The sequence below is a fragment of the Malus domestica genome, chromosome 16 (assembly GCF_042453785.1).
Source record: "Malus domestica chromosome 16, GDT2T_hap1".
Lineage (NCBI taxonomy): Eukaryota > Viridiplantae > Streptophyta > Magnoliopsida > Rosales > Rosaceae > Malus > Malus domestica.
The window spans coordinates 18,147,508-18,158,666 of NC_091676.1; the positions used below are offsets into that span (position 1 = coordinate 18,147,508).

Consider the following 11,159-nt stretch of genomic DNA (forward strand, 5'->3'; position numbering starts at 1 on the left):
CCTATATTCCTCTAGATTTCTTTGAATTGGTCCAAAATCCCATTATTGATTCAGTTACGTTAAGTTGGTTTGAAACCCTATATTCTTAGGATTTCATTGAGTTGATTTGGAATCCTACTTTACTATGGTTTCTTTGAGTAGTCTAGAATCTAAAGATTCATTCATATTGAGTTCCATTGAGTTATTTTGGAACTCTATGTTTCCCTGCTAGATAAGGCCATACAAAATTTTGGAGTCATTGCAAATATAAGATGTTTATGGGGCTTAATGAAAAGGTGAACTATGAATAGCTCGATCATGTCTTAGGGTATAATACCTTGAAAATTTTAAAATATATGATTATGTAGTAATTTTTTATCGGAAAGTGAAATGAAGAAAATGTCCCTCGTTGATTAAACATAATTTTACGAGGACGTATTTTATTCTCGTATAATTTATTGTATTTCTTAGCATATTTGGATAGAGCTCGATCTCATGAATGCTTAGATGCAAACCGTTCGTGAAATGGAGTTATAATGAAGAAGTTATAAACGAGCAAAGTTAGGGGTGAAATGTTCATTTGACCATAATCTGGATTTCTCCATAAAATTATGAGGTGCCACGTGTGTGGCAGTGGCTGGGAGAGAAATGGGCACTGCCCAATCAAAAAAGAGAAAAAAAAAAAAGAGAAAGGGAAACCCATCATTTCCGTCGCCATGCAGACATGCACCAACCCTGACGGTTTCTGCCATTCTTTCCATCGATTCATCACCATCCATCACCTACAACCCCTTCCTCAACCTTCTCTCTTCCATTTTCACCCAAAATTCGAAGGAATTTGGGGGTACTTTGGTGATGAACCGACGGTGGGTGTTCCAAAGCCTCGGCGGCAATCCGCCCATTTTGGAAGGGATTTCCGTCAACCATCACCACCCTCAGGTTTCTATGGACTCCAGGAACATAGCCCAATCAACATTGGGGGCGGTTGAGCGACGGAATGGATGAATCGAAGTGCATTATTTTAGGGTTTTCCAGCAATTCTTGGTGATTTCAGGCCACTTTCCAGCAAAACTAGGCTTCAGCTCAGGTATGAAAATTTCTCCTCTCACTGAGATCTACTTATGTGTAAAATTTGAGAATTTTTGGAAATAGTTGAAATTTTCCGACAAGTAGGGGCGGCCGATCGCCACCCACAACGATGCGTGACCAGAGGGCCGTCAATGCTATTTTTAGGCTAAATTAGATGTCCTGAATTCAGTTTTGATATTCGTATGATGTAGGCTGATCGTTTGAACCTAAATTCACTATGCTACGTTGCTTGGTCAATATATGAATCGATGATCCGACCGTTGGATCGTCACCAAACTTTGAGGCATTATAATACATAATATTTGAGGACCTTAGGAACTTAGGGATGGGGAATCCGAAGTATGGATTTTCCCAAATTGGATTTGTAAATTCGTAAAATAAAACGTCGATGCCACTTGATTTCGTGATTGGCGGAGATCACACCGTAGGATCATAATGAAATTTTAGTATGTGGTTCTAGAAGCGTAATGTGAACTACGAATGACTTGATCCCTTAGTTTATGATACGTAGGCAGCCTACTCAGGATGTTAGATGCAGCCATAAATAAAACAAAATGATTATTATTTTTAGTGTGGTTAGTTAGAAATATAATTAACCATTATTTTTTTTGTGGCCTACCCGTGTGTTTGGCTTCTGAATTAGAAATTTCAGGATGTTACATAGGGTAAGTAGGCAGTTTAACCTAAAGGTTAGATGCAACCATGAAATAAAAGGAATTTATTAGTATTGCGTAATTCAGTTCATAAATTTAGTCAAGTCTCGAGATAAATTTTTCGGAGTGTGATAAGCATTTGTTGTATCGCTGCCGTTATTATCCTACTATCACATGTCGATCTGGACTTATATCGGGAATGGGGCGTGACATTTAGTAAGGTCTACACCATTCTAGTAGAACATTGAGGTCTGCCTACCATGATATGCAACCTTATTGTTAGGTTGCATACAAGGAGTCTCTCCTATATATAATGAAGTCATCCAATAAGATTGGTATTCGCTGCTTGCTATTCAAAACTCTCTCAAGTTCAGTTTCTCTCAGACTATTCTAACTTAGACATCAAAGACCCTTTGGTAGATACCTTCCCTATTTTTTTTGGGTGTTCGTTATTTAGTCTAACGGTGTTAACTGTTTTGTAAGTGTGATTTGGTAAATCTATCCTTTGCGAAAATTTGCATCCACAGTTAAGGCCTTCCTTTTCAACCCACTGCATCCTGGATTCAAACCCTTTCGCCTTCCCCTTAGTGTTAATTAGTGTAGAATATCGTTTGCAATGAAAAAACACTACTTCTTATTTTCTTTTTTTTATTCACCCGAGCGTCATTCACTAAATCTAAATTTAAGATTTCTTTCAACAAGGTGAAGATTGAAAATGACTAGTAAAGGACTCTATGTCAGTCATATCACTACTCTTTTTCACTCAAGTTATGATGTGTCTACAGGTATAATAGGGGATTGACAACAACGCAAATTGGTTATTAGAATCTAAGAAAAACAAGAGTATTTGTCATGGTTTTAATTACTGGCTTTATTACCTACCAAAACAATCACACGTAGCTTCAAACATATCCTGTGCTCCTGAAAAAAGAAAAAAAAAAGCGCTTATATACATTCACCAACTAGAGTAAACAAAATTGTAAACAAAAAAAAGACTGAAAAGATTGAGAGTTTTGAGAACAACGTAAATCATTTCTAGTTTGAAAGGATTCAGAGCGATGAGCAGAGCGTAAATCGTATCAAGACGTGAAGGCAAAAGGACGAAATTGATTCAAATTTAGGTAATCTATATCTTTTCCTCTTCATGTTTGTAGGTGTGTATCAAGAGTAAAAAAACATAGATATGGAAGATCGATTGTGAACTCGATTTGCATGTCCTCCATGACTCGTTTCTTGTTAACTTTCACATCCAAGTTTTGCATTGTTTTGTTTTGTCTGCAAGGCCATCAAAATATGATTTCCCCCCTTAAAAAAAAGAATTACAAAGATTTCTGGAAAAAAAAAAAAGAAGAGTAAATTCAATTACCTTTTTTTCTAAAGAAAAAAGAAAACATCGAATTTCGTTGATACAATTGATGTGCTACATATTACACTATTTTCCCTCACAAATTCTTCAAAATTCCTTAGAAAACTCGAGATCAGGCTATAGGCTCCCCATTGTTGAAGTTCAGTTAGATGATAATCACATCGGATTATTTGATCCATTGTTCCTATCACAAAACTTATTTTTCGTTTGCTGTATTTTAATAAATTCCTTATATATATTGATGTAATTCATTCCTTTAGAACAAAAGGGTTATGAATTTTAAGTATAATTAGCCAACACACAAAAATGTTTCTTTGTTCATGGTTAGTGAGGTGAATTAAGTCGAGAGGATTATCTCAGCCTTGAACCAGAGGCCAACAGATATGAGTCAGTGGGCTGCCACTTGGGCACACATTTGTCTGCATGTAACCAAAACGCTTGCATGATTCACATTTGCAGTCCATAACCGTCCCACTTTTGCATCCTAATCAATTTGTCTCTTTTTTCCTTTTCTTTTCCAAATGAGGTAAAAAAAAAAAATTTTGTTCACATAGATCATTTGTGTATATTGGCTAAAGTCCAATTTTACCCTCTTTACTCTCTATTTTAATCTTGCTGTACATTTCATGCTTTCAACATTTTTTTTTTTGCTTATTATTTAATTGACTTATTGGCATGAAATATTAAAGTTCAGGTTTTTGTTTGTTTGTTTTGCTAATGAGTTAGAAGTTGAGTAATGTGTTCTGTCATACTTTGTCATGTTACATTGTTGAAACTAACAATAAGTGTTGTATAAGTGGCACAAACATACAATTAAATGCGTAACTTCTATTATTTAGTTGATCACATAAGATGCTAAATTGTCTAATAATAAAAAAGAATTTTCATTAAACTGTCTAGAGCTACACAAGTCATTCAAATCTCTGATAGCTACTCTACCACAATGTAATCATATCCAATACACAATTCAGGTTGTGAAACACTTTTTATAAGTTTTTATTAAAATATAAAAGGAAACTATCTTCTATCACAGATAGTGATTTCCACACTTTCTTTTCTCTCTTAGTATTTATCGTTTTTCTTCTAAAAATTAGATTAAATAAATCAAAAGAGAATTAAGTGCATAATGAAAAAACTAGAGTGTGAAAATCAATACCTATATCAGTAGTGCCACTATTCTCAATCCCAACAAATTTTACAGAAATGCTACTACTCCTATCACTTTCCTTTAATTTCTTCAATAATTGAACAATTTTTTCATGGAATTAACAAAAGGATTTGGTTGAAGAATAGTTTCCCGGTACTGCAGGTAGGATAATATTGTTGTCTCTTTGCTGTGGATTAATTAGAGATTGAACAATATACATTAGGTATTCTTTTGGGTGGATACATCTTTGTTGGTGATACAATGAACCAAGTTTACTCCTCAAACACACAAACTAAACACACACAAATTAATATATAGGTTTTGAACAAATTAATATATAGGTTTGTTGGGGGAAAAGAAAATCCTGCATTTTTATGCTCGCTATTTTCATGAAAATCATGCATCTTTGTTTTCGATGTTCCACTTCCTTAGTCATTAGTGGACTGGAATTGCATGAAGCAATTAAATAAGGAAAAACAAAGACACAAAAAAGTTAAGATCAATGGAAAAAGAAACCTATATATTTAAATCAGAGAGACTTAAGTTAAGTCACATATTAAGACATAATTATAATTTTGTATTGAGCTCACTATTTACAAAACTAATACTGAATTTGAATTATATGTAAAGACAAATACCATCGCATAGTAGTGTGACATCCTGCATTCGTGAGAACTCAAGGGATCCGTGAATCGTGTCCATTTATCGTATATTGTATGGTAAAAAATTATTTTAAATCTTTTTATTTAAAATTAAACACAAACAGTACTTGACAAAAATTGACACAAACAATACGATGAATGGACACGATCCTTGGATCCCCAAAATCCTCTCTAAAAAAAATCGGAGAGGATCCTGTTGGCAAGGGAATACTTAATAGTGAAAATTGGACAACTGATGGGAAAAAATCCTATTTGGTTTTTGGTTCCGTTTGTAGAAAAAATAGGAAGTTTAGAAACAAAATAGAACTTTTGGGCGCAGTTTAAGCCCATAAACACCACCAGCGTATCTTACCATGGCGCCTTAGGATTTATTGTGCATATTTGTGTCTGTTTCATCAAACTCACGCATAGTTTTAGTTTTTCATGCGTGCGTTTGTGTTTATGTATTTTTGTTTTATGATTTTTGGGAGGAGGTGAGATTATAGCTGTTGTGCCTCGAACAGATCATCAATCTAACCCCAATCCCATTGTCCAAATCGAACAAGAACCCTCTTCGAATACTCCAAAATCTCTATCCACTCTGGTTTTTTTTTTTTTTCTTTTCCTTCTGTTTTTTTCTCGCCGACCGAACACGCCCCAATAGCTATCATCATTCATCACCACATAGAATCAGGAAACCCCGTACTGGGTTTTGTTTGCGTTCTCGATTTCTAGGTGATTCGATTCCTGTCTCTTGATTTTCTGGTCGAGAATATTGAAGGTGATGCACCAGGTGTACGTGAGTTACAGAATAATTAAAGAAAGAGAATAGCACTGGTTGTGTTCGTTGACGATGAGTGGTCAGGTGGTCAAGAGAAAGAGAAAGAAGATCGAAGATTGCATGAGATGTCCACTCTGCAACATGCACTTCTGCGAGGCCACTACCATATGTGAATGCCTTCATACATGTCAGTTCCCTTTCTCTCCCCTTCATGTTTCATCCAATATTATGTTTTTTATCTGATTTCATGTGTTTTCTTGACGCTCTCCCATTCTTTGATATAGGTTGTTTATTATCATGTTTTCATGATCTGGGTCTTTTTTCAATTTTGCATTTTGATTGTCCAAGTTTTTGTATAAAAACATAAGAACAAAACTGCACACATGGAGGAGTTTATGTACATTTTGGAGTGTCAGTAACAGTTCGCTTTAGGAATATGTCAAACTACTAATAATTGTTGGTATTTCCTTACATATGTGTGTAATGAACGACTTGGACTCTACCATAAATTAATTTAATTTCTGATTTAGTTTTTTTTCGTATTTTTCAACTACATATTGTTGCGAGCTTCCATCATGGTGGTCTATAAATTTATTGTAGTGTTAATATCTAGGTCAAGTTTCACTCTGCACTGGACAGGACAACCTACTAGCAAAGAGTTCTGGTTAATTTCCCAAATTTACTTGCAATAATACATACAAAGAATCACAATTTATATTTTCCCTCACATCTTAGACTTCTGCTGTTTCCTAAAGAACATGGTGTGGGCTAATTACATGTAGCATGCAAGAATCCACATATTGTGTTCGCCCATAAGATCTTTCATTGCTCATTCGTCCCATACCGTTTGGGTTTTGTCTAAATTTATCTGAATTATATGGAGTGAGCTGCATTATGTGTTTTATTTTACACGAGTCTCTCATTTAATCATCTGAGCTGCATATTAATTTTTCTTCTATCAATCTGACTCCTCTCTTTTTGTTTCAAGAACAGTTTGCAAGAAGTGCATATACTCAAAGATAGTAGATGAAGAGTTGGATTGCTGTCCACAATGCAATACTCATTTAGGGGTTGCCCCATTGGAAAAACTCAGGTATTTGAATTTGATCATCAATAATAGTCCTATGTTTATAAATGTTTAAATATCGGTTACAAATTCATGTTCTAACTTTATATCATGCTAGAAGAATAGTTAGACTGTAAACTGGATTATTAGGAGCAAACTTCCTTAGCACAAAAACAAAAGAGATTTGATGCACAAACTGCTCAATTAGTAGTATAGGCCCTGGACACCACATAAATTCAAAAGCCTAGTTTAACTAATCAAATTTCAAGCGTAGAACCATTTGTTCAGACCAACTGCTGTTTTCGGAAGGATAACTATGTGTCCTCAAAAAACAGTTGCAAAGCATAGTTTTTGTTTTTTTTCACTTCTGCTTTTTGTTACATTCAACGCGTGGTTACCTTTTTTTTAATTTCTTGATGACCACACATACAGAGGCAAGCAGGCTCACATTTGATGAAGAATTCATAGATCGCTGATATGGAAAGGATTATTGAGATCTGTGTTGGTTTATGCTTATCTTTTTTCTTTCCTTGTCTGCAGGCCAGACCGCATGTGGGATAATATAGTGGGCAATATCTTCCCTTCTGACAGAGAAAAGGTCAATGTACCTGAAGACAACAATGCGCAAGATACAACATCAAAGCCCCTTCCTTCCGAAAGAAAAATGGTTAAGGAACCTGCAGACTGCAATGCGCAGGATATGACTGCAGAGCTTCTTCCTTATGAAAGGAGAAAGATTAGGGCACCTGCAGACTTCGATGTGCAAGATATAACAGCAGAGCTGCTTCCTTCTGAAAGTAGAAAGTCGAAGACACCTGCAGACGACAATGTGCAAGATGTAGAGGCAGATCCCCTTCTGTCCGGAAGGAAAAAGGTTAAGGAACCTGCTGTGCCCTCAACTAAGGAGATATATCTCTCTTCATTGTTGAGAAATTCACCTCCAGGATCCGGTGGGTCTGAGATGAGTGGACAAAGAAGGTATCCTGCACGAAGGAGATTTCCTCTACAAGAGTCACTTTCGATTCAGGAGCCTGAAAAGAACGAGGATGTTTTCCATGAGAGACTTAAGTCACCTCAGACACTAAAAACGGTTTCACTATTTACCAAACAGGTAAAAGAGGGGAAAAAAATAATCGGTTCAACGCTTTTACTTGTCCATTTTTATCCTCTCAAACATTTTGGAATATGTTGATGCAGAACTCTGCTAAGGGAACATTGAAGCAGCACATGCTTAACAAGGGTGTGGTGGACAATTCTCAATCAGAGGATGTGAAACCTGAAATTTGGAAACCATTAAACCGACTGGTTGAAGCTGCAAGCAAGACAAGTCCTGATAAGATTAATCTGCAACTGCAACTTCCTATTTCCGAACCAATGTTGCCTGATGCGCTCAACAACGAAGCACGTGAGGTTAAGCCCGTTATAGAATATGGAAACAAATCCAAAGTCGGTGGCAGTGTGAATCAATCTAATCCTGCACCATCAGGTTTGGTGAGTTTTAGGAAACCACAACGCGGACGAAAAAGAAAACCAGCTGTACCTGACGGACTCAACATTCCAGCACAATCTGTGGTTGATGCAAATGATAAGTGTGACCGAATATTACGTCCAATTTGGTTCTCATTGTTTGCTTCCGAGCACCAGTGAGATTTTGTTCCCATTGCTTTAATCAAGAACTGATTTGATTCTTTTTTTCCTTTTTCATATATTGGGTTTAACAATTTTGAAATTGATTATTGCAGGGAAGGCTTTCCACCCTTGCCGCAGTTACCTTCATGTTACTTGAGAGTCAAGTAATTTTGATTAACCTTATGCCCTTCTATTTTCTTGCATTTACTGTTTGCCGATCCCTGCACCACAAATTTTTCAGTCTCGATGTAAAGTTCATGGCAATAGATCATATCTTACAAGCAAGAAGCAACTAGATTTTTCACTCTTCTTTCATGATATATATGCTCAACTCAATCTGTATCATTTTCCAGATGTCCAAAAAGAAATATTATTTCCATTTTCGATAGTTGGTACAAAACTTTGCTGCTTTTCCATGGACCGGCGTTATGAAAATTTTGCGACTTGTTTGATGAATGCATGCGCCATTATTCGTTCTCATGCCCCCTTTTCTTGGAGAACACTTGTGTACTTTACATGGCAGGAGCATCCAAAATTAATTCTGTGGGACAGAACTGACTGTTGGATGAAAATGCTCTCTTGCAATTTTCTGGCTATGTTTAGCGTAATTTATTCGTTTAATTTCTCGTAAGCGCAGATATTAACTTCAATTTTGTTTTTCGAAATTCCGTAGGGATGGTAGCTTTCCCGCTTCGTTCTTAAAAAAGTACCTGGTGAAAAAGCTGAATCTTAGCAGCGAGGATGAGGTAACATCATCTTTGTCCCTTTTCAGTTACTACTGTTTGTGCATGTATAAAACTTCAAACTTATGATGGTGAAGAAAAAGGGGACGGGAAGCGTTTTTTCATATATCGAAAATGAAGATTTCTTGTCCTGCGAAAACCAAATTCATCTGTTTTATTTCTTGAAATGGAAATAAGTGAATCAGAGATTACTCCTTTTGTTCATGAATTCATACTGTTCAATTGGGAATTTGGGTAACATGGGTGATAGTCTGCTTCAGTACATAAACTGCTGGCAAGCAGGAGAAATCGCTAAATTCGTGAATTGTTTCGTTCTGCTAATGACATTTGAAACTGATATTTTTGCGGTCAGAACTAGGTATAGTTGATTTATCTGATCACTTATTTCCCATTTCACTTGTCCATTATTGCCAACCCTAGTTTTTCTAGTAAGTTAACCGGACTTGATGATATTAGACGCTCAAAAACTCAGTCGATTTGGGTACTAAAAGCAGAACTATTTTTTGCTGCAGACAAGTAAATTATTTTTCTAATCAGACCTTTAAATTCATGAAGTATGCCTATATTTGATACTGAATTTCCCTTCATGCCTAATGCAGGTGGAGGTCACATTGCACGGAAAGCCAATACTTCCTACATTGGAGCTGCATAACTTAGTCGACTTGTGGTTACAGACAACAGCATCGGCATCTCAGAGGATACAGGCGACCGTAGGAAGCTCTGCAAAGGAATACGTGCTGCCCCTTACATACAGTCGAAAAATGCTGCTCCGTTAGACTAGCTTTAGCTATTCCTGTAGTCGTGGCCCTGTAAAGGTGATCAGTCCAGGCAGCCGCAGTCTGGGATGCCTTCACTGTGTTGTTCTCCGTACGCAAATTTCATTTGTTCTTTCTTTTCATCCCTGCTTGCACATGCTTTGCTTGCAGTGTGGTGTTCTCGGTACTTCTTACCCTAAGCAGGTTTTCGAGTTTTACTTGAACAGGACGTATTCTTTAGGATCGTAACTCTGTATCCTTGGTTTCTAAGTTTTTATAGAATTTTCTCATTGAAAAACAACAGATTTTCAAAACAGATTAAGCTGGTTTAAATTATAACTCTTGGAGAATGCAATTGGCAGACGTTTTGGAACGAAAGTTAGATTCACCAATCGAGAATACGATTGTGAATACTCTGTAATTGCTAAAACCGAGCCGCCCCAGCCCCCATGGACAAAAACTGATGAATAGTTTTTCTCAATTTTCACCACTAACGAAAAGGAATTAGCTTTGCATACATGATCACTCCGAAAATTGCAGTACACAACTTGCACGGTTTTACAATGCATGAACAGATACGGTTACCCATTTGTTCCACATTTACCATGAGAAAACACTGATATATACAAGTTTCTCCGTTGAAAGCACTAAGAAGATGATTTGAATCGGGAACGAAAGCTGAACAACAAGTAAGGTGCGTGAAACAATTGGAGACTTCAGAAGCAAGGCGCATCATCTCAACTGGATCTGCAATAATTGATTGCTAGTGATTGCGGTCGAATGTGTTTCCATAGTGTGAAGTAGGTCTCAAACTCTTGCATATCCTGGAAACAAATTCGATACTAATAACTAGCAATCAAGCAGGAGCAAATGATCAATTACACATAAGAATTCATATAAACAAAATGAATGTTTGGGTAAAAAGCACTCGGCTCGATTCAATCCTGATACAGAATTTTTCATAAATTATTTTCTCAAGAGAAAAATAATCATGTCACTGCCCTATGTACATGTGATATTGCCTAAAGCATACGACATAGACAGATCAATTCTCAAGAGCAGCGGTACTGCACAAATCGGTAGCTCGGTAGCTCCTCAATACGGATGGAGAGCGACAAAACAGAATGTAGCTGTCAAAGATGGATGATGCATCATTTAGACCCAAAACCGGAATGTAATAGGTAGAACGCTTGATGGAATTACTAGTACTAAACCACGCCCGTCAATATGAACGATGCTCACAACAGAAATAAACTTGGTTTCATCTCATCTCATCTCATCTCATGTCCCTAAAATTCAATGGATTAGAC

General features: G+C 36.5%; 1 protein-coding gene across 2 annotated transcripts; it reads left to right on the forward strand.

Moving 5' to 3' along the window:
- The first annotated feature begins 676 nt into the window (after positions 1–676).
- LOC103403976 (E3 ubiquitin protein ligase DRIP2-like) lies at positions 677–10,150 on the forward strand. Of its 2 annotated transcripts, none has more exons than XM_008342828.4 (8): positions 677–1,066; positions 5,669–5,843; positions 6,650–6,749; positions 7,263–7,833; positions 7,920–8,365; positions 8,465–8,515; positions 9,025–9,097; positions 9,694–10,150. In XM_008342828.4, exons 2-8 carry the CDS (start codon positions 5,729–5,731, stop codon positions 9,868–9,870), a joined length of 1,533 nt encoding a protein of 510 aa, XP_008341050.3. In that variant the 5' UTR covers positions 677–1,066; positions 5,669–5,728; the 3' UTR covers positions 9,871–10,150. The 2 variants fall into 2 exon arrangements, with proteins under 2 accessions (XP_008341050.3, XP_070671274.1); XM_070815173.1 differs by having other exon boundaries at positions 5,686–5,843.
- The last annotated feature ends 1,009 nt before the right edge of the window (positions 10,151–11,159 follow it).

Bases quoted from the DNA above. Each gene is read 5' to 3' on its own strand.
- LOC103403976 (XM_008342828.4), top strand. From the start codon at position 5,729: ATGAGTGGTCAGGTGGTCAAGAGAAAGAGAAAGAAGATCGAAGATTGC. The intron at 6,750-7,262 runs GTATTTGAATTT...CCTTGTCTGCAG, and splicing joins GCCCCATTGGAAAAACTCAG to GCCAGACCGCATGTGGGATA. The intron at 8,366-8,464 runs GTGAGATTTTGT...TGATTATTGCAG, and splicing joins TTGTTTGCTTCCGAGCACCA to GGAAGGCTTTCCACCCTTGC.